Source organism: Panthera uncia (assembly GCF_023721935.1).
Source record: "Panthera uncia isolate 11264 chromosome B3 unlocalized genomic scaffold, Puncia_PCG_1.0 HiC_scaffold_1, whole genome shotgun sequence".
In the NCBI taxonomy this organism is placed as follows: domain Eukaryota; kingdom Metazoa; phylum Chordata; class Mammalia; order Carnivora; family Felidae; genus Panthera; species Panthera uncia.
Genome location: NW_026057582.1, coordinates 1,542,783 through 1,565,991, shown reverse-complemented (window position 1 = coordinate 1,565,991; position 23,209 = coordinate 1,542,783). Strand labels below are relative to the sequence as shown.

Below are 23,209 nucleotides of genomic sequence, written 5' to 3'. Positions count from 1 at the left end.
AGTGTTGAACTGCTGTGTTCTACACCTACGCCTCCGCCATTGCCCGTTGACTATAGTCAGATAAAAAAAGAACAAGCCCACTCTTCCAAAAAAAAAGAGCAACTTCCACTTGAAACATCCAAGCAACATCCACTGTGTCACAGACAAGGGATGACAGAGCGTGGGAACCGTAACGTACTAGGAAACACAAATGTTTCGGTTGTTCCAAGTGGTTTCGATGCATTTGGGGAGATTTAGAACACGTTTTAGCCTTCACATAAACCATGAAGTTACAGTGTTTTTTAGTCAACGCTGAATAACGTCTGAAAAGTCTCAATGACTTTGTGATTACGTTCTTATTTATTGAAAAACAGGTTCTTTCCCATGGCCAAAAAGTGCGTGGGCGAGGGGCACCTTTTGCAGGCTGCTGTGTTTGGAAACGTTAGAACGGGAAGCCCAGAGCTCACAAATATAAACTAGTGGTGTCATCCAGATTTGGACTTAGGACCCCTGGCTCAGTACCTTGCTGGGCTCATTGTTCCTGAAACATCCAGAGCTCAACCCCCAACCAGTCTGACCGCTGTCTGCACTGCTCTCAAGCTGACCTCTATTCGCCACTCTTTGAGCATTTTCCAGTCCTTAACTCGACTTCACAACGTTGGTCAGCACTACGCTCCTGATGCCTCCCACCTACCCTTTCACACGCGTCTTTCCGGAGAGCCCACGCTATGCTAGGCTCAGCACGCTGGAATGATGGCCGGCAGGCAATCATGCCACTTTTCTTGTTCTCCGCGCCATCTCCCTGACTTTGTAGATCTTTGCTGGATTCCCCCACCTCTGCCTCATCTTTCAGGCTGCTTCCTAGGGTTCTGTCCTCCACCTTCATTCTTCTAGCGCTCGGCCTGGACCATTTCAGCTGCTCTCAGGGTCTTGACCACCGTTCATTTGCTGATGACCACCAAATCCGTACCTCTGGCCACCTCTTTCCATCTAGCCGTGTGCAAGACACCGTACCCCAGATGCAGGTTTAGGAAAGAAGGAGAGGAATTTAGTTTAGTCATGTTGTGGCCCAAGAGAACTTCTTCCAGGCCTGCAGTTCAGGCCTTAGTGGCATGTGCCTTCAGGCCTCCGCCCACGGAGTACGTTCCCTGTGAGTCTTCCCCCTGCAGTCGTCCTTCGCCTGCCTCGTTCCTGGTTACCCTGCAGATGTCCACCTTGGGGTCACTTTCTCCCAGAAATCTTTCCTGACCTTACTTCTGTTCCCCAGGTAAGGTGCAAGGTGTCCCAGTTCAGCAGCCAGCTGTTTACCTGGACAACATACACTCAACCCCCTCCTCCCGTTTGCCTTCCATCTCCCACCTTGAGGTCTCCCAGCGTGGCACCCCGGCAGCTCTGCGCCGAGCCTGGCACACAGCAGGTGCTCCATCAATGTCTGGCCCTTCTCGGCCTGGAGCGCCAAGCCGCGGACGTAACTGCAGAGGGAACTGTGGAGAGCAAGTCAAGACCAAATTCTTGCACCTCCTGGATCCGCTGATGCCCCGGCTCAGGCCCCTAAAACGCAGAGCAGCTTCGAGGGACTCACCTCGCCGACTCGAGGACCGCCGCAGTGGCTCAGGCGTTCCCCAACGTGCAGAACAGCGACGCGTCCGTCAGCGCAGGCGCTGGGCGGCCAGTGCTCCCAGCAGGCCTAGCGCGGCGCCGAGGGGCGGGGCCGGCGGCACGAGGTTCCGCCGTGCGAGTGCTGGCACATCCTGATTGGAGGGCCCGGGCGGGGTGGGGCCGCGTTCCCGCCGCGCCCCGACGCGCCTTCGCGTTCTTGGCGTCGTCTGTTCCCGCCGCTCCGCTGGGCAGTTGAGGTGGCGTCGTCGCCGTGCCGGGAGCATGCTGCGCAAGCTCACCGTCGACCAGATCAACGACTGGTTCACCATCGGCAAGACCGTGACGGATGTGGAACTGCTGGGCTCACCGCCCGCCTTCCCGGCCGAGGCGGCCAGGGACGAGGCGCAGCGCAGGGACGCGCCCCCCCGCTTCGGCCCAGCAGCCGGGGCCCAGACTGGGCCCCCGCCGGCAGCGTCCGGGAGGTAGGAGGCCGAGGGTGGGTGCGAAGCCCAGGCCCCGCCAGGGGTGGGAGCGAGGCCGGCGGTGGGGGAGCGTCTGGGGGGTTGGTGTGAGGCCCGAGCCCTTGCTCCTCCCCAGACTCTCCCTGACTACGTCCCGGGCCCCCGGCTGGGCCACCCCGTGACCTAGGCCTGGTTAACTCTCCTGGAAGTTGAGCCACTCCAGAATTAGGTTCACTTTTTAACTTTTTTTTTTTTTAATTAATAAGCTATTTTTGAGAGCAGTTTACATTTACAGAAAAGTTGAGCATAATCCCAAGTACCTTCTTCACCCCCGCCAACGTTTCCCTGTTGTTAATGTCTTTTTTTGTGTGTCATTGTACAAGGGACGAGACGATGTGGATACGTTATCGTTAACCAGAGTCCGTAGTGCCGATGAGGGTTCGGTCGTAGTGTGTGGTCTGTGGTTGTGGACAGGTGTAGGAACCTGTATCCACCACCATACAGAATAGTTTCACTGCCTTTTGTGCTCTGCCTCTTTACCCCTCCCTCTCCCCCCCCAACCCTGGCAACCCCTGATCCTTTCACTATCCGTAGTTTTGCGTTTTCCAGAGTGTCTTGTAGTTAGAATCAGGCCTGTTTAGCCTTTTCAGATCTGCTACTTTGATTTTGTAATATGTGTTTAAGTTTCCTCCATGTTTTTTCATGGATTGGTAGCTTTTTTCTTTCTTTCTTTCTTTCTTTCTTTCTTTCTTTCTTTCTTTTCTTTCTTCTTAACACGTGTTGAATGATATTCCATTGTCTGCATGTACCACAGTCTGTGCATTTACCTACTGAAGGATGCTGGTGGGTTTCAAGTTTTGCAGTGTTGAGTAAAGCTGTGGTAAACATTTCTGGCAGGTTTTTGTGGGTCAAACGTTTTCAGTCCATTTGGGTGAATACCAAGGAGCTGGAAAGCTGGATCTTCGTTCCGTTTCCTGAACGCTCCTTCTCCCACTGTTTTTTTTTTTTTTAACTTAAGCAACTGTTCTTGGTTCATCTGTTCACATGATTTTGGTGGAAATAAAAAGGCAAGAGGAGGGCATCTGTTTTTAGAAGACCCAGTCTGGTGTACAGAAACACCTGTTCCCTCTATAAAGCAGGCCACTATAGAAGTACTCCCATCTTGGAGTGTCTGTGTCAGTGCTCGGACCCCCCCCCCCCCCATATTCAACACCTTTTTCAGTTGAGAGGGTGGTTTTTGTTTTTTAGTTTTTTATTTTTATTTGTAATGTTTATTTATTTTTGAGAGAGAGAGCACGAGCTGAGGAGGGGCAGAGAGAGAGGGAGACACAGAATCTGACGCAGGCTCCAGGCTCTGAGCTGTCAGCACAGAGCCCGACGCGGGGCCTGAGCCCGTAAACCACGAGATCATGATCTGAGCCGAAGGCAGACACTTAACCGACTGAGCCACCCAGGCGCCCCAGTTTTTTAGTTTTTGAGAAAGTTTCTCTTATTGGTTGGCCCCATCAGGTTTTCATGGGATTGCTTCAAGCCTCTGTAGACAAGCTTCAAGCCTTTGCAGAGTCAAGGACTACTTGGGATCTTTAGTAAACCTGTTCTTGGAGGCGGGGAGGGGACAAAGAGACCCTTGTGCAGCTTTAGAGTGGCTTTTTTGTTGCTGCTTTTGTACTTTTTCCCCTTGAATTGCTCTAGTGAGTAATCCTGTAGGCTACCCTCTCTCCTTAAGCCTCCTCTGCTTGTAACTGGCAGAGCTGTGTTGCTTCTAAATAACTTATTGTGGTAGCGGAAGTAAATTATTGACCTTTTCAGAAACTAAAAGTATAGATTTAAATGTTGTAACTACTGAGGACCAGTTGTTACAATTTCCAGTCTTTGGTGGATTAAGACTTTGAAAAATCAATAAAAATGAAATTTAAGAGTAATGGAATGGAAAAAAGAAAATACAAGCCCCACTTAAAATATTAATTATAATTACCACGTAAAATTACTTTGTAAAATTGCCATAAACGTTTCAACTTCTGTACGTAGCTAGAAATAGGCAAATAACATTGAGATTTGTTTGTGTAGTGCTTTGAGTCTGAGCAGTACTTCTCTGAAAGGCCCTTCCTGGGCCCTTACCACGTGCATATCTAAGGCGGAGGCTCTGCTGTGTAGTGGGCACTCAAATACAGCTACATTATTTAGTCCTTGAAATAACCCCCTGAGATTTATGGCAGTAACTTAATTTTGTAGTTGAGGAAACAGACTTGGGTGGTAAAGTGCCTTGCCCAATAACTTCCTGAAATAAATAGTCACGGTAGGTAGAAAGAGCCTCTACCCCCCTCCAAAGATAACCACGGGACCCTGTGACCGTGTTCTGTTACCGGAAAGAGGGATTTTGCGGATGTAACTAAGGTTATAGACTCTAAAATAGGGAGATTACCTGGATTGTCTAATGACACGAGCCCTTAAAAGCAGGGATTTGAAACATGAGAGGGACTCGACCAGTTGGTGTTAGACAGGACCGACCACAAAGGAAGCAGGAGAAGAATGTGGACAGCTAGGAGCAAAGATGGGATCCCGGCTGACGGCCAGCAGGGAAACAGGGACCTCTGTCCTACAACTTCGAGGAACTGAATTTGGCCAGCGACCTTGAATGAGCCTTTTGTAGTGAACGCAGTCCTGCCAACACCTTGATTTTGGCCTTACGGGACTCTAAGCAGAGGACCTACTTGTGTCCACCTGCGCTACCGATTAACAGAAACTATGAAATAATCCATTTGTGTTGTTTGGAACTGCTGGATTATTGATAGTTTGGTGTGGCAGCAACAGGAAACTGATACAGTGGTAGACCTGGGGTTGATGTAGGGTGAGCTGACCATAAAGGCACCCTCTGCCCCGTGGCAGGCGCACAGCTGATGCTCAGATACTTGTTGACTGAGGTCTTTCCAGAAAGGAGACTTTGAATGAGGTTTTGATGTTGGTGAGAAAACATCTGACATAGAGGAAGACGGGTTTTGAAGTATAGGAAAGCCCACAGTGAAGCTGTATTTGGGAGGGACGATCAGGGTACGATCAGTTTGCGTTGAGTCTCTGGAGTCCAGTCCACGAGAGCGTTGTTAAACCAGCTCAGTGAGTCATGTGAGTAATGACTACCGGCATTAAAAATAAAGAAGAGAAGTAGAAAACACGAGACTCTTTGGCACCTCCAAATGCACGTTGTCCCAGAGAAAGCTTTCCCATAGAAACTCCCCATTTCAAATCACCTGTCTGGTGATTCCTTTTACCTAATTCAGTTTTCCCTTCTTGGTATCTCTCAGGTAAGTTGAGTGCCCACTGTGTTGAGCACCGCGTCAGGTGACAGGAAGCACAGCAGTCTGTCCTTCCGACAGACAAGGGAGGTCCCATTTTATAGCTGAGGGTCCGCTAAGTTGAGAAACTGATCCCCGTCCGCCTATTTATTATGTGGTAGGATGGCTGTCTGGCTCCAGCGTATGTTACTTTTCACTTCTCGCTGGTTGCTTTTCGGTATGTAGGCTTTGCACACGTTAGTGTGTGTACGTGTTATCCTCCGAGGGTTGCGGTTTTCTGTTGACCACAAAAGCCGTGCTTTTTAAAGACCTTTTTGTCCGTTTACAGATTTAGTTTGTTAGGCCACTTTCCCATGAATTACAGTGTTCTCTATGTAATTCAATGCCCCGGAGGGGAGTGGCTGAGACAGAGAGAGAGAGAGAGAGAGAGAGAGAGAGAGAGAATATAGGGGAGCTCTGGGGGCACGGAGCTGGGTCCACGATTATCTCTGAAACCACGAAGGACTCTGCTGCTTCATCTGAGGCTACTGGGGGGCCATTGGAGGGCACTCTGGGGTTTTGACCAGAGCTGTGGGGTGATGTGACTTCTGGCTTTAACATGATCACTGCTGTGTGGAATGGACTGCAGTGGGCCCAGGGCAGTAACAGGGGCTCAGGGAAGAGTCCATTAATATCATCTGTGACATCACTTTAGATGTCAGCTTGGCTGGACAGTTGTGCTGATATTTGGCCCAACATGACTTAAAAAAAAGCTTTTTTTAAAAAATGTGTATTTATCTTTGAGAGAGAGAGACAGTGTGTGAGAGGGGGAGGGGCAGACAGAGAGGGAGACACAGAATCCGAAGCAGGCTCCAGGCTCTGAGCTGTCAGCACAGAGCCCGATGCGGAGCTCAGACCCATGAACCTCGAGATCGTGACCTCAGCCAAAGTTGGACGCTTAACCAGCTGAGTCACCCAGGTGCCCCTGGCCCAAGATGATTCTGGATGTTTCTATGGAGGTGCTTTTTGGATGAAACGAACATTTAAATCGATGGATTTTGCCTTCCAAATTGTGGGTGGGCCTCATCAAATCAGTTGAAGACCTGGCTAGAACGAAGATTTACCTCCTAAAACAAGAAGGAATTCTGCCAAGTCCCTTCAGACTCGGGCTGCAACTCCTTCTCAGGTTTCCAGTCTGCTGGCCTAGCCTGCACATTTTGGACTTGTGTCTCTACAGTCTCATGAGCTAATTCCTAAAAGTAAATCTCTCTTTCTCTATACATATCTGTTGGTTTAGTTTCTCTGGAGAATGCCCGCTAATACATCATCTAAGAAGAGAGGATGGTGGGTTAGACCAGGACCGTGGCATTGGAGGTGGTAAGCAGTATGCAGTTTGGATGTATTCCTAAGACACAAGCGAGGACTTTGTAGCTGGATCAGATACAGAACATGAGTGGGGAAGCGGTAATGGGGACACCAAGGTTCTTGGCCGAGCAGCTGGAATGTGTTGCCATCGACGGAGAGAGGCAGGACCACGGGAGGAGCTGGTGTATGGGGAGACTTTTGATTTGGACGTGTTAACTTGACATGACTGTTAGATAACAGTAAACGCAGGCAGTCTGGAATTGAGGAAGGAAGCCTGGCTGGAACTAGATGTTTGGGGGTTCAGTTTAAGGCTTGGAGACCAGTGAGCTCACCCAGACTCTGGGTGGTGGATCCTAGTGGGTGAGTGCAGAGAGAAGAGGTCCAAGGACCCACGCCTGGACCCCTTGAATGTTGAGAAGTTGACGAGATGGAATAAAGAAGAGTGAGAAGGAACGCCTGGAAGGCTCGGGAAAACCAGGCGGGTGGCCACCTCCCCTTTGTGAATAACCACTTGCCTGGTGCCCTGCGTCCACATCTCTTAGTACTTGTATGGAATTGCTTTCTGTTGTTTCCTCCACATGAGAACTTTTTGAGGGAACGTTTTATCAGTGAATCTCCGCCTCCTGGTGTAGTGCCTGGCACATAGTAGGGGCCCAGGTATTTGCATGAAGGGACTGCCTTGGTAGGTCCCAATTCTTGAGGTCTTATGATGTGCTAGAAATGAGTATGGCTTCCTTATCTGCTCCTGCTTTGACTGAATTGTGAAATCTGTCATACGCCTCTGACCACAGCTGATTTCCCTGAGGGGTGTGTGTGTGTGTGTGTGTGTGTGTGTGTGTGTGTGTGTGTGTCTGTATAATCTGATGAAAATTAGAATACCCTGGCAGATGTTTCCAGAATAAGAGTGCACTTCCCCGTTTGTGCTTTCACCAACCTGGCCTAGATGAACCATCCTCTCTTTCCTGCATTATTGCAAAAGCCTTCTATTTTTATTCTCCTCGCTTCCCATCCTTGCCCCCCGAGTATTCTAGCACCTAGAAGAATGCCTGGCACGAAGTGGATGATCGGTTAATGTTTGGTAAATGAGCAAATTCTTGAGTCAACACTCACATCTAAGGTTTTTTGAGTACGTGTGCAACTATCTGTGGCTAGATTGTCATTAGAATAAAATGTAGACTCTGTTATGACTAACCGAGCTTTCCTCCAGCTGACATCTGCCTAATCTGCTGCTGCCCTCTGGCCACATTGGCATTTATTTTTTCTGTGTCTTGAAGACCCCAAACTCACTTCCTCCTTGGGGCTTCTGTCTCTACTCTTCTGCCCGGAGTGCCTGCCCTTTTTTCCTCTCCCTCTGCTTTGTTTCTTCCTGGGAAGAAACAAACGCCTTCATCATTCCGGGCTCTGTCCCGATGTCTGCTCCTTGTACGGGCCTCCTGTGGCCTCCACAGCTGCACAGATCCTCCCACACCTCCTGTCTCCATATCTGTAGTCTCTCTCAACATTGTTTTCTCCTCTAAAGCACTTACCATGTGCCCCAAGTCTTCTTTGTGATGTGTTTTTGGTCCCTCCGCCATCGAGAATGATTCTGAGATTTCTGGCTCTGGGATTCTCTACGAATTGGGTGGCTTGGTGGCATTGTTGTTTACTGAGCTGAAGTGTCGAAAGAGCTGTGCTTTTTTGTGTGTACATGTGTTGCTTTGATTCCTTTGTTCCTTTTCTTGATTTGTATTTATCCTTTTAGAAAACAAATCTCTGTGACCTTGGTTACCTGTGGGCATCCAAGAGGAGGTGTCAGGTAAACAACTGACTGTATGCGTTTGGAGCTCAGAGGTTAAGTTGGGGCTGGACACAGTGCAGGGACCCGACAGATGCCAGTCTCTGCCCTGTTGTTCACTGACGTTGGACAGCCATTGAACTTGTCTGAGGCTATTTGTTCATGTGTCGAGTGGGAGTGATACTACTTTCAAGGAAAGGATTAAATGAGAATATGTGTACAGTGCTTTGCACACAGCACCTGGCGTGTGAAAGAATGACTGAAACGCTACTAAATGGATTGGGCTGGTTAAATAGTGCTCACTTCTGAGGGACGCCTGGGTGGCTCAGTCAGTTAAGAATCTGACTTTGGCTCAGGCCATGATCTCATGGCCCATGAGTTTGAGCCCCACATTGGGCCCTGCGCTGTTAGCACAGAGCCCAGTTCAGATCCTCTGTCCCTCCCTCTGTCTGCCCCTCCCATGTGAGTGTGCTCTCTCTTTTTCTCAAAAACAAACATTTAAAAAATTCTAACTTTTGAGAGCCTATGATGTGTCAGATACACAGAGTACTTTTATGTGGATTAACGTATATTGCACCTCACTATTTTTTTTACATTTATTTATTTTTGAGAGAGAGAGAGAGAAGGAGAGAGTGCACACACAAGTGGGGGAGGGGCGGAGAGAGAAGGACACAGAGAATCTGAAGCAGGCTCCAGGCACCAAGCTGTCAGCACAGAGCCCGATGTGGGGCTCGAACTCACAAACCATATCATGACCTGAGCTGAAGTTGGACACCCAATCGACTGAGCCACACAGGCGCCCCCGCACCTTACTATTTTCTAGCCAAAGCTTTTAGCCACTGAGCCAATACTTTCTCTTTATAAAACATGCCTAAAGCCTTCCTGGTAGTTCTTTCCCCCATTTGCACCCCCTAATGTTTTTGACCCTCATTTTCTTGCCGGTTTTAGAAACAGGCCAACATATGGAATGAGATCTGTTAATATTTAGGAAGTTATTTGTGTTAAAATTTCTATTTGATTTGTAGATTTTCGAGCAACAACTGTAGTTTTTTTTTTTTTTTTGAAGTTTATTTTGAGAGAGAGAGCATGAGCAGGGGAGGGGCAGAGAGAGAGAGGGAGAGAGAGAATCCCAAGCAGGCTCCGCCCTGTCAGCACAGATCCTGAGGTGGAGCTCCACCTGAGCGGTAACCAAGAGTCCGATGTTTAACTGACTGCGCTACCCAGGAGCCTCTAAACAACTGTAGTTTTAAATTACATACACCAGTGCTCTCACAGGAACCATGGTTGTTAGGCTATTGCCAAAGCAAAGTGAGAGAGATTCTGTCTACCAAAATGCAGTGCATTTTTTCCATTCCTCTTTATTTACTTCTATTTAAAAGTTTTTTTTTTAAGTTTATTTAATTTTGAGAGAGACAGAGACAGTACAAGTGGAGTAGCAGAGAGAGAGGGAGAAAGAGAAAGAGAATCCCAAGTAGGCTCTGCACCATGAGCGCAGAGCCCGATGTGGGGCTTGAACCCCTGAACTGTGAGATCATGATCTGAGCCGAAACCAAGCGCCAGAGGCTTAACCGAGTGAGCCACCCAGGTGCCCCTTAAGATTTTTTTTTTTAATGTTAATTTTTGAGAGAGAGAGAGAGAGAGAGACAGAATGTGAGCGGGGAAGGGGCCGAGGGAGAAGGAGACACAGAATCTGAAGCAGGCTCCAGGCTCTGAGCTGGCAGCACAGAGCCCACCTTGGGGCCCGAACCCATGAATGATGAGATCGTGACCTGTGCTGAAGTTGGACGCTTAACCAACTGAGTGACCCAGGCGCCCCTCCATTTCTCTTTAAAGTCTGGCTGTGGAATTGACTGCATCGTGGGCAACTTAGAGCAGCATGGGTTCATTTTCCTCTTGGACTAGTGGGTCACCGAAGTGTCTGTAGCTTCTTCAGTCATAGGAAGCTTCTGACAGCGGGGACTGAAGACTGTTCTCTTCTTCCTGTCTGGACAGGGAGAGTGGCCATCTCGAAAGGGATGTGCTTGGTCATTTCTTTTGTGTGGTGGCTGATTAAGGTGCCCTGCGGGGGAAGAGTGGAGTGTTCTGGGTCTCTTTATGGTGTATATTTCCTCATCTACATGGTGAGGTTGCCACTTCTGGGGCTGCATCATAGACCACTCCAAGCTGTTTAAAACAGACATTTTGTTCCCACCATTAAGGTGATATGAAAACTTTTGTGTGCTGTTTTCTGTATTCACTGGATAATAAGCAGTTATGCACTTCTGGGGACAGTCAGCTCTCCCACAGATAGTTTCCATTCAAATTTCTCAGTGCTGGAAGAGCCCTTGCTAGTTAGCTCGTGAACACAGAACCACAAGGGAACAGGAACGAGAGGTGTCTATTTCAGATCCACTTAGAGCTGTGTTTCCCTTTCCCTTGTCTTATTAAACCCTGGTCGGGTTGACACCATTCACTGCATGGTTAGGATTAAAGACCAAGTTAAGGGGCGGCTGGGTGGCTCAGTCGGTTAAGCGGCCGACTTCGGCTCAGGTCATGATCTCGCGGTTCGTGAGTTCGAGCCCCGCGTCGGGCTCTGTGCTGATGGCTCAGAGCCTGGAGCCTGTTTCAGATTCTGTGTCTCCCTCTCTCTGACCTTCCCCCGTTCATGCTCTGTCTCTCTCTGTCTCAAAAATAAATAAACGTTAAAAAAAAATTTAAAGACCAAGTTGAAGCCTGCTCAGGATAGTGTGGATGTTGCCTGAGAGTACAGGAGAAAACAGGTCAGAAGGGTTCGTTTGGGGTGTGTATTCAGTTCTGGTCCTGGATATGTTTTCCTTTTAGATGGAAGAAAACGATAAAATCCCAAGTGTAAAGTTGTAAACATTGGGTTCCTTGGACTTACTTTTAAGAGTGATAAAGATTCTAGGGGAGCCTAGGTGGCTTAGTCGGTTAAGCGTCCAACTTCAGCTCAGGTCATGATCTCATGGTTCATGGCGTCGAGCCCCGCGTCGCGCTCTGTGCTGACAGCTCATAGCCTGGAGCTTGCTTCAGATTCCGTCTCTCCCTCTCTCTCTGCTCCTCCCCCACTCATGCTCTGTCTCTGTCTCTCAAAAATAAATAAACATTAAAAAAAAAAAAGTGATAAAGATTCTAGCATTTAATAAAAAAACCCAATGATGAGTTTTCTCCTTGAATGAAATTATGAAATGTTGAATTTTGCATATTAAATATTAGGTATTTTATTTTATTTATTTTGAGAGGGAGGGAGGGAGGCAGAGAGAGTGAGCAAGCGTGAGTGGGGAGGGGCAGAAAGAGAGGAAGAGAGAATCCCAAGCAGGTTCTGCGCCGTCAGTGTAGAGCGAGATGTGAGGCTTGAACTCACAAACCAAGAGATCATGACCTGAGCCGAAATCAAGAGTCAGCTGCTTAACTGACTGAGCCACCAGGCACCCTGAATATTTCCCATCTTAAATGAACCCAGTCTGTTTCTCTTTATTGATAGAATATAGTGCTCTATTTCCTTATTTATTTATTTGTTTGTTTATTTATCTATCATATTTATTTATTTATAAAATGTTTTATTTATTTTTGAGAGAGAGAGCGAGCGAGCATGTGCACATAAGCAGGGCAGGAGCAGAGAGAGGGAGACAGAGGATTCAAAGTGGGCTCTGCACTGACAGCAGCGAGCCCGGTGTGGGGCTCGAACTCACAGACTGCAAGATCATGGCCTGAGCCGAAGTCGGACGCTCGACCGACTGAGCTACCCAGATGTCCCTGTTTCTTTTTCACGCCTTTCCTTAACGTTAGTTGCAATTAAAAAATATCGTAATTAGTAACAAACCTGAGTGTTGGAGTAAAGCATCACTTAGTCTTTAAACTACACATTATCTTCTCTGTGACTGCCCATCCTCCCTTCCCCGCTGAGAATGACTGGAGGCGGCTCCGTGTTTTATTGTAAAAGTAAGATTCACATCAGTCATTTATTTTATTCTATACAGCTTCCTTTCAGAATAAAAGTCAAGGTTAATGTCTAATTTCCACACAGAATTTGTCCAGTTTCATACTAAATAAAATGCCTATGTTCCTGTGAGAGATGTTTGAGGTATAAGAAAATACTTCAAACATTTTTTTCAAAATATTTGGAACCATTTTAGTTAAAAGTAGACTGTTTAATAAAACATTGCATTTGTAGAGTGGTTAAAAAAGGAACACTACTTAAAACCTAGGATGCAGAGTTAAACACTACTTAACATCTGACTTTGCAACAAAACATGAAATCACATCACTTTTTCTTTTAATATTAAGAGTTCTGCTTCTAAAGGTGGTCATAGAAACTCCTCTGGTTATAAGTAACTTAACTTGATGGGTAATAATATGGTAGGTTCCATATTCTGTGTGAGAATGCTGGGAACCTGTTCTTTGTGGTTTTGTCCACGTAACTGGAAATAGTGGGTATTTCGTCTTTGTCTGAACTCTTGGAGCTTGAGCCTGGCATCACAGAAGGAACAGGACAGTCTGTGTTCCTTGGCTCTTCCAGGCCTTCCTGCTGGTTGCCTTTGTCAGTACTGTTTAGGAAGTCTTTCAGAACTTGCTTGAAGATGTAGACTATTTCCCATGGCAGTACATCATTTTCTGCTAAAACTTCTCGAAATCTAGAAGGAAAGCAGTAATGAATATTCAATTCAGAAACTCCCTTCTGTGCATATTCATTTATCTCTGAAATATAGCTGAAATCATGTAATTGCATAGTAGTTACCTTTTGAATAATCTCATCCCTTTAAAATTACGCTTCTAGTAAAGACATTCTCTGTGACTTAAAAATATTTCCAGTAAGATATTTTTGTCCAGCCTATCCTTGGGGATTTTGGTTTTGGGTTTTTGATGCACGTGATTAACGTATGTACCCGATAGAATACGATTTCCAGTCTAGATATATGAAGAACTTAGACTTGACAGCAGCAGATAATCACAAAAGAGAACATAGTATTTTTACCTGCTGAGAATAGTTCCGGTCTGACAAGGTTGAACTTGTGAGCAAAGGACTTCAAGTTGTCTTTGTTCAGTAGCCGGGATGGTCATGTGGGGGTTCTGGTAGTTTCTCAGCCAGTTGTAATCCACTCCTGTTTTTTTTACTTTTTGTTCATTTTCAATCTCTTGTATTAGTCTCTCTCGCTCCTTCAGATGCCACTTTAATTCCCGAAGCAGAGTCTTTGTCACTACGTCTGAGCCAGGACAGTGTGCGGGTTTGTAGGCATCGTATTTTGGCCATTTCATCCAGCCAAAAAGTGGCATGCTCAGCCTATGGGAATATTCTCACTTGTTTATTTGTATAAAATGTTGTGGTTCTGATCAGCACATCTGTTTCTTTTCAGTAAATTTGCCAGAAACTGCATGAATTTTTCACTGGTTAGATATGCAGGTCAAAACGAGATTAGAATGTGGATTAAAGTCTTTTAATTTCTAACTAGGTCAGTACCAAAAACCAAGCTTTGAAAACACATTATGTAGCTAAGCAGAAGTGAAATATACAAAGTCAGAGATAATCTCCAGACTGAACATTTTCTGAAAATAACACTGGCACTTGCTATTAAAAGTTCTTAGGAGGCTTTAAAACATTAACGTATAGGAAAGCACTACCTACACACACACTTTTGACTTAGGTTTTGAGCAGAAAAGGTTTAAAGCGTACCTGGTAAGTTGATGGATCCGATGTGGTGATGTTGCCAAAGAGTTTGCTTGAATTAGTGACGGAGCTATGTTTTTCTCGGGCGTATATTGTTCTTCCGGATGCGTCCCCCGTTGGAAGGAATGAACCTCCTTATTTACCCACTGAAACTGTATTTGAAATAAATCAATTTCTGTGTTAGGAATGAGGTTGTGATGTCTTCATTTAGAGAGAACGCTCATTAATTCACCTTGTAAGTGAGCCAGAAGAAGTGACAAAAATAACTTACTGTTTAATCTTCGCAAATTATATAACGGTCTGCCTTTTGAACGTAGCTCCGTCTGTTTGAAAAAGATGCCGGCGGCCACGGGCTCTGGTCCTAAATGCGCTCCGACTCGGCTCCGGTGATGCAGCGAGGAGCGGCACCGGGAGGCCCCAGGGCCGCGCTCCCGGCTACGGGGGGGACGGTGCGTGCTGTGATGTTCTGCTGTGGGTCACAGCTCAGGGCTGTGTTTTTATGCCTGTAGAGAGCTAAAAATAACCACGCTGCTTTAATTCTTCCGCTTAACTTTCAGGCCATCTAGAAGCCAGGTCACTGTCCCCTCTAATGAGAGCAGAAAAAGCAGATCGGTCTTGACGATTTGCAAAATGTCCATCCTGAGGAAATTCGTTATGATGGAGCAAAAGAGGCGAAGAATGCTGGTATCAGTCCTAGGTGGGCTGTTTAGTCAGGGTTATTTTCTGTATTCGTCTCGTTTCTCTCTCTGTCTGGTAGTGAAATTTGTATGCTGGAGCCAGTTGTGAGGCCGGAGGACGTAAATGCTGAAGTAGGTGACTTGACAATGTAGTTTATACTCTCTTGAAAGACCGTAATGATAGATTAAGGGTAGGGGAAAAGAGAGATCTAAGAGCATGAGAAATTGAAAGCGAAACCTTGTAATTCATTCTGCAGAAGACGATGGCAGTGTTTTCTTTTGGAGCCGAGGGTGAAACACACTTACCGTCGGGGCCGATGCGATGCGATGCGATGCGGGATGGTCTTTCCTTCAGGGGCCGCGGGTCTCTGGCTGAAGGGCAGACAGGTCTTTACTCTCTGCTTCTGTGTTCGGTGACTACGTAGCGGCTTTTCCTTTCGCACCACTTGTTTCTTCTGTTGCCTTTTCCTTCAAACGAACTGTGAAGAACGGACGTGGTTCCCGTCAGACCCGCTTGTCACGCGCGATGAAGAGTGACGTGTGCGCTCAGCCTACAGCCCTGTTCCTTACACGTGAGAAGCGGCCCGCTGTCGGCATCCATCGTCTTCACCGGGCAGGTTTTCACATCGCGTCGTGTGCGGCGCCCTGAGAACGGAAGCGGTCGAGTTCGGCAGGACAGAAACGTCCTCGCGGATTTTCTGCCGAAGTTACGACGAATCCCGACACTTCTCCCTTTGAATAACCTCCTTGCTGTTGCTTTGATTTACACATTCGTTGCCTCTGCGATGGCGACGGCAACGTCGGAAGTAGAGCGGCCGTGGAACACGAGCCACGTTTCTTTTCGGGGCCTTCCGCGGCTTCCTTCCCCTTCCTGCCGGCGCTGCCCCGGAGCGTGTCTTCCCGACACGTGTCGTCGTGCTCCCTCTGCCCTCAGAGTTGCTCACACAGACTCTGCCTTCCGAGATGTTCGTCCTCTGCCTTTTCCGTTTATCCACTTTGTAGTTCTTTATTCACTTTGTAGTTTGTTGTGGAGGTCGGGCAAGGCCTTTCTGGGGCCGGGGGCGGGGGTTCCTGGGGAGATTTGAAGATCGGTGAGCCTGGTGCGCAAAGAGCTTCTCAAGGACACCCCCGCCGCAGACTTCTGTGGCGCCTGCTCAGGTGTAGCCCTCAGTTTCTCTTAGGGCTCGGCTTCCATTCCACGCGCCTCCCTTCCATCTTCCGCGTGTGAGCCTGCGTTTCTGGTGCTCAGGCTGTGCTGCTGATATTATTGTCACCGGTATGTTTTCTGTCCTGTCTGCTGAGATTGTTTGATTGAAGTAGAACTCAAGTATCAGTACAGTCGTGCCCCTGCTACCTTGTAGATGGACACCAGAAATATCCGTGGGTCAGGATTTGTGGAGAAAGTACCTTCATGTTAATCCTTTCTGTTTATTAAGCTATAACCAGATTAACTTGGATTGAAAAAAATTTTAACGTTTAGTTATGAGAGAGAGACACAGAGCACGAGCAGGGGAGGGGTGGAGAGAGAGGGAGACACAGAATCCGAAGCAGGCTCCGGGCTCTGAGCTGTCGGCACAGCGCCCGACATGGGGCTCGAACTCACTGCCTGTGAGATCATGACCTGAGCTGAAGTCGGACGCTTAACCGACCGAGCCATCCGGGCGCCCCTAACTTGGATTTTATTAAACATTTTAGTACGTTGAACAGATGAGTTGTTTCTGAGGAACTGCAACCTCGAGGCATTTTGTGTGGAAGACAGAAAGCTTAAACTGTGATACTCGCCAGTTTCTTTTGGTCACCGTCACAATTTTCCAGGCTGCGTCTTGTTAGCTGAAGATCGTACCATCTCTCGTACTCACTGTGAGATCGCACTGTAGCATTTACAGGGTGAGCACATAAACTTCTAAGGTGTGTAGAGAAGTGCATAAGAAAATAAGTCTGGAAAAACAAAATTTTGGAAACCTGAGGGCAAGCTGAGGAGCCAGGGACAAGTGTTCGTGTTTACAGTCGGGGCCTCGTTAGTGCTCGGCAGCATTTGATAGCGGCGCAGGGTGGATTCCTCACCGGGAGGAGCCTGGTGGCCCGGCCCTCTGCTTTTAATTCCTTTGCTACTCGGTTTAAAATCCTGGATTGCTGCTGCTTCTGTCTTTTGGCTGTTAGAGATGCAGTTGATAAAATCATTTTAATTAAAACACACTAATGCGTGTATTTTTTTTTAATGTTTGTTTATTTTTGAGAGACAGAGCACGAGCAGGGGAGGGGCAGAGAGAGAGGGAGACCCAGAATCCGAAGGAGGCTCTAGGCTCCGAGCTGTCAGCACAGAGCCCAACGCGGGGCTGAAACTCATGAACCACGAGATCATGCCCTGAGTCAAAGTTGGCTGCTTAATTGACTGAGGCTGCGGGGTGCCCGACATTTTAAAAAATTTTTTTTAATGTTTATTTTTTGAGAGAGACAGAGTGTGAGTAGGGGAGGAACAGAGAGAGAGGGAGACACAGAATCTGAAGCAGGCTCCAGGCTCCGAGCTGTCAGCACAACCCAACACAAGGCTCGAATTCATGAACCGTGAGATCATGACCTGAGCCGAAGTCGGCCGTTCAACCAGCTGAGCCTCCCAGGGGCCCCTTGTTCATAAGCTTTAGGTTACAGTTTACGTTAGTTTATTGATATTTTCCTTTTTGACTTTTCTTTTTTTGTGCTCTTGTTTATGAAGGCTTCTCTATTCCAGATTATCAAGTGTAGGAGAACATTAGCTTTACAGGTGTAAAAAAGCAGGTGTCTGGGTGGCTGAATGGGTTTGGAAGTGATTTAAGGTTGGTGTGAGGTGTAGGGTCGGACACCCAAGTTGGATAGCCAGTGTCCAACTACGTGGCCATCGCTCCAGCCTGGAGATTTTCTCGGGTCTTCGCGTGCTGGGTAGTTGTGTGTGTCCTGGGCATCTTGAATGCTGTATTATGGGACCCGGGGGCTTGTTTAAATCTTCTGGGGATTGCAGCTGATCAGCCGTGTTCGGGTGGCAAATTCCCACCAGCCTTGCGTGAGGTTTCGGGATCTCTCCGGTTTTCAGAGCCCTCGCGCGCCACCCGGTCTGTCCTACAGGGTGCCACCTGTTGGCCATCTGGAGCTCAGCCCTCAGTCATCAGTCCGTGGTGGGCTCTTTGGGGTCAGCGCATGCTTGTACGGCCCAGTGGCTTCTGGACGGCCTTGGGGGTCTCGCTTCCCCAGGTGCTCTCCTGTCCCTGAGGCAGCTCCCCGGCCAAAGCCTGCGGCTTTATTGCCCTTCTTCACCATGCGCTTCCTGCCGGTTCAGCTGCTGGCATTCACATTCAGGGCCAAGCGATGGGAGGACCCTGGAGGAAAGAAGGCAGTGAGGGTCCACCCTACCCTCTGGGAGAGGATGTCTCCCCTCCTTAGAGTTTGAGGCTCTTGCTGACCCCTGGAAACACAAAATCTGGGGACTGCCTTCACTTTGAACACGTGGGGTCCCCTCTCCTCCCTGAGGCACGAGAACTGCTTCTGGGGCGCCCTGTCTATGCCCGTGCTGTGTCTGCACTTGGGGACGGCAGAGTTAAATGATTGCAGATGCACCTCTGGTTTGCTTGCCGCTGCTCTGAATTCTGGTCGTTTTCTCCCATCTGCCCAGTACTGTGCTTTCAGGGACTCTGGTAACAGCTCACGTGCTCTGTCCTGGCTTTCTGGCTTCATTTTGAGGCACAGAGTGTGGCGTGCTCGTTTGGTCTTCCCAGGAGCTGGAACTGGGGAAACGTTCTCGACTCCTGTGTTTTCATACCCAGATCTAGTATGCTGGCGTACGTGTTCTTTAAAGATTTTATTTATAAGTAATCTCTAAACCCAGCACGGGGCTCGAACTCACAACCCCGAGATCAAGAGCCACACGCTCCACCAACTGGGACAGCCAGGCGTCCCCATGCCAGCATGTTCGAGTGGCTCCCCCCTCACGGTTGCCGCTCTGGTCCGAGCCCCGTCGACTCTGGCCTTGGTTACTGTGCTCCTGTGTTCAGTGGTCTCCCCGCTTCTGAGTGCCCACCCCTGTCACTGCACCCCGCTTCACCCGGTCTGAGCCGTCCTGTTAAAATAGGAGTTTGATGTTGCTGTTTGTCTGTCCTGGCTCAAAACCCATCTCCCTCAGAGCAAAAGCCAAATCTCTGTAATTCGTCCCTGCCGGCAGCCTACCCCCTGCCCTTCCCGGTAACCAACTCCTGTTCCCCGTACCTCTGGGCCCCCCACCCTTCTCCTGGGCTGCCTCCGCCTCCCGCCTCTTGTGGCACACTTGCCTCAAGGCTGGCCTTTCCTGTGTCCTTGTTCAGGAGATCTTTCCCCTCCAGAGCTGCATGGCCCTTCGCTTCCTTTCCGCTGATCTTTGCTTTATTGTCGCCTTATCATCCTATTAATATTGCAGCCGCCCTCACCCCATCTCCTCTCCTGGCTGCACAGGTATTTTTCTCTGTGGGCTCATCTCTGAATGACATATTCTATGTTTTACTTTATTTTTCTTCTCCCAACTAGACTGTAAACTCCATGAGGACTGTCTGCCAGCCGCTTTATCCCAAGTGCTTAGAACAGCGCCTGGCACGGAGGCAGCCTTGAATATTAATTTGCTCAGTGGATTAATGAGTAAATATCAGGTAAACAGTAACCAAAAGAATGTTGATGTAACTACTAATAGCAGGCAAGAGTAGGCTTTGAGGCAAATAGCGTGTTATTAAAGTAAACCTCAAATTTCAAGAATTGGTATTGTGCAGTCTTCTTTCTGACGGCAGGGCGATTAAATTAGATGCGGATAATGGAAACATAATTGGTAGCATATTTTGCATATCACACAGCAGTTGCCTTTTTTTTTTTTTATTAACATCTTGGACATGTTTGCCTATTAGCGTGAAGATGGCCCTGGCCGTCCTTAAAAAGATGCACACTGAGTAGGACTTGGCCTTCCCTCTGACATTCGTTTTCAGGTTTTAACCATTACAAACATCGTCCAAAGGTACCTTTTCTCCCTGGAGTTCTCCATACCCTTAGCTTTAAACTTGTACCTCCATATCACTGGTGAGTGTGTGTATCTGTTATGTCTCCTTCACTAGACGACACTTTCATGAGGACAAGGACCTTGCTTTGTTTACTGCTGCACCTCTAGTGTCTAAGTTCCTCCGATGTGCTGGGTGTTCGGTAGATATTTGCTGACTAAATGAATGCTCCCATGTCCGTGCACGTGCTTCCTTGTCTGCATGTTGAAATACTTCTCTACGGAAGACACTGAGGGGAAAATTTTGGTTCAGATACTGGCTGGTTGCCTTTCAGAATAACAAAAGTCTTAACTCATTTACCACTCCCTGCAGTGATCTAAGGATATTCAGTCTTTCTGCTAATATGAAGGGGGAAATACTGGTCTCTCACTCTTTTATTTTTTTAATTAAAAAAATTTTTTGGAGAGAGAGTACGAGCAGGGGAAGGGCTGAGAGAATTCCAAGCAGGCTCCACTGTCAACACGGAGCCTGACGTGGGGCTTGAACTCATGAACCATGAGATCATGACCTGAGCCGACATCAAGAGTCAGATGCTCAGCTGACTGAGCCACCCAGGTGTCCAGTTTCTCCCTGCTTTAATTTGCACTTGGGTGGTGAGAAGATGGGGAGTTGAGCATATTTGCATTTGAAAAAAAATTTTTTTTAATGTTTATTTTTGGGGGAGAGAGAGAGAGAGAGAGAGAAAGAGAGAGAGCACAAGTGGGGGAGGGACAGAGAGAGAGGGAGACACAGAATCCATAGCAGGCTCCAAGCTGTCAGCACAGAACCTGATGCGGGGTTCAAACTCATGAACTGAGATCATGACCTGAGCTGAAGTCAGACACTTAACTGACTGAGACACCCAGGTGCCCTTTATTTGCATTTGTTGAATGACCATTTGCGTGTTTTCTTCTCTGACTTAAGTAACTATTCAAGAATTCTTCTAGCACATGGGATTTCTTGGCTTTTTGGAAATAGCATATTAACGTTTAATATTCTTTTTAGGCCACTTAGCCGAAAGAGCTCAGAAATGGAGTATATTGACAAATACAGACAGCTTGAAGCACAAGAATTTGATATGTATGGCAGTGATCAGTCAACCAGTAGGCCAGGTAAATGGGTATTTTTAAATATTTAAAATCTGCTGCATGAGTTGTTTACAGTTTAAAGTGTTACATTCTTTAAAGTTTTTAAGAAATGTGATATTTTGGTCAACAAAGAATCCATATTGCTTGTTAATTCAAGATGTTTTTTTGAGTGGGTGAGTATATGTTGGGTTGTAAAATAGTCACTTTTCTCTCTCTCTTTTTTAAAAAGTTTATTTATTTTGAGAGAGAGCGTGCATGCATGCAAGCTGGGGAGGGGCAGAGAGAGAAGCCCAAGCAGGCTCTGTGCTGTCCGGGCAGAGCCCGTTGTGGGGCTTGAACTCATGAACGGTGACCTGAGCCAAAATCAAGAGTTGGGACACTCAACTAACTGAGCCACACAAGTGCTCCGTTTTTTTCTTTTCTTTTTTAAATTTTATTTATCTTTTTATTTTATTAAAAAAACAATTTTTTTTAACGTTTATTTATTTTTGAGACAGAGAGAGACAGAGCATGAACGGGGGAGGGTCAGAGAGAGAGGGAGACACAGAATCCGAAACAGGCTCCAGGCTCTGAGCTGTCAGCACAGAGCCCGACATGGGGCTCGAACCCACGAACCGTGGGATCATGACCTGAGCTGAAGTCAGACGCTTAACTGACTGAGCCACCTCGGCGCCCCTGTTTTTTTTCTCTTTTAAACGTAGTTCTTAAATAGTCTGTTCTTTTGTTTTAATTTTTTTAATGTTTACTTTTGAGAGAGAGACAGAGGGAGAGAGAGAATGAGTTGGGAGGGGCAGAGAGAGAGGGAGGCACAGAATCCGAAGCAGGCTCCAGGCTCTGAGCTGTAGCACAGAGCCCGATGCAGGGCTCAAACCCATGAACCTTGAGATCATGACTTCAGCTGAAACCAAGAGTCGGACGCTTAACCACCCAGGCACCCCACCGCACTGTCTCATTCCATTTTGTTTTCTCATTGTTTGGGTCCCTACATAGATTCAGGTTTATTTCTCACCTTAAAGCAAAAGCGCATGGAGTTCTTTGCCTTTGTGTCTGTGTTCTTGCCTTGCTGTTGGCTTTGGCCTGGTGTTTCCTCATTAGGTGCTGTTTGTATATTTCAGCTACTGTCTTTAGCTCCCTCAGGAGGAATAGTCGTCTGGACGGTCTGGTAGGTTAACATCAGAAGTGATAGTTCAAAGTGTGTGTGCCCCTTGGTTCAATGTGTACCTCTGCTAAAAATACAGAGCTGGACGTGGCCGAGCGTCGATTGCTTCATTGCTAATCTGTGGGGAGCCTCGGAGCTCTCATGAATGTCAGCGGACAGGGATTGGCGATTTTGCCTGTGCAGCAGACCACGGTGCGGTCCAGTAGAAGCATGAAGGAGCCGTGTGCGTGTTACTGTGCAGAGACCTCCGTCAGCTCGTATTTCCCTTTGCGGAGGCGCGTTCGTTTTCAGGTGACTGTGTGATGCGATCCTTCTTGTTACGCCCGCATGGCCTGACCTGGGGCACGCCGCCTGCCGCTCCTGGAGCATGCCACACGGGATTGCCGCTGCTGGAAAGTAGCGAGGTTACCATCGAATGCCTGCAGTTGGACGCATCTGCTCTAGTAACTTTTGATTTGGATTAAGATTTGGAACTGTTTGCTTTCTCTGTCCCTGGCATCTTAATGCCTTTGGAACTTTTCACCGGGCAGTTACATAAATTATAGCTTTGGCTGTATTCCAAGGATTCATTCAACAACCAGTGTTTATCTAGGTGTGTGCCAGGGACTGTGTGAGGCCTGGGAATATGGTAAGTAGTAAGAGCTGGTCCCTCCCCTCGCAGAGATTATCATTTAATCATGTAGTTACGCAGATTCATGCTTGTGGAGATGAGTGCTCTGAAAGACAGCTGTATGGGGGCCTGAGACCAGGGTTTCTGACTTGAGCTGGGGTATCGGGAAAGGTAACAGTCGAGCTTAGAGCTGACGGATGATAGACGTTACCGGGGCAGCACGGGGATCAGGGAGGAGGGAACGTGCGCCGGGGGTCTGTGGCGGACGAAACCCTGGTGCCCCAGACTTGAAATGGGCGTTGTTGTCGGAGAATCGAGAGTGGGGGTGGGCAGGCCTGGGCACAGGCAGCTGTAGGCTGGATAATAGGCCCCCCGAAGTGGTCCGATCCCTAAGCCCCAGAACCTGTGACTGTGTTAGCTCACAGGGGAAAGAATCCTTGCAGCTGTGATTAAGTCACAGTCAAATGGCGAGGGGGAGACTGTCCCGGCAGGCACTGTGTGATCACAGAGTTCTTACGAGAGGGGGCAGGAGGGTCACAATCAGT

General features: G+C 47.8%; 2 protein-coding genes across 5 annotated transcripts in view; one reads left to right on the top strand and one right to left on the bottom strand.

Moving 5' to 3' along the window:
* The first annotated feature begins 1,755 nt into the window (after positions 1 to 1,755).
* Positions 1,756 to 23,209, top strand: part of TDRD9 (tudor domain containing 9) — a 113,154-nt gene continuing 91,700 nt past the window's right edge. For 2 of the 4 annotated variants that reach the window (XM_049612020.1, XM_049612019.1), the window contains exons 1-2: positions 1,759 to 2,060; positions 20,813 to 20,919. In XM_049612020.1, coding sequence (XP_049467977.1) covers positions 1,861 to 2,060; positions 20,813 to 20,919 — 307 coding nt within the window. In that variant the 5' untranslated portion in view covers positions 1,759 to 1,860. Of the gene's footprint in view, positions 2,061 to 20,812; positions 20,920 to 23,209 lie in introns of all 4 variants that reach the window. The other 2 variants (XM_049612021.1, XM_049612022.1) reach the window with 2 other exon arrangements.
* RD3L (RD3 like) lies at positions 12,781 to 13,901 on the bottom strand. Its single transcript, XM_049612023.1, has 2 exons — positions 13,420 to 13,901; positions 12,781 to 13,078 (listed from the first exon to the last, which is right to left on the bottom strand). The coding sequence occupies exons 1-2, from the start codon at positions 13,716 to 13,718 to the stop codon at positions 12,781 to 12,783; spliced, it is 597 nt and encodes a 198-aa protein (XP_049467980.1). The 5' UTR covers positions 13,719 to 13,901.

Excerpts from the sequence above, each read along its gene's own strand:
- RD3L (XM_049612023.1), bottom strand. The coding sequence starts at position 13,718 with ATGCCACTTTTTGGCTGGATGAAATGGCCAAAATACGATGCCTACAAA. Across the intron at positions 13,079-13,419 it reads ACCGGAACTATTCTCAGCAG|ATTTCGAGAAGTTTTAGCAG; the intron begins GTAAAAATACTA and ends CTTTCCTTCTAG.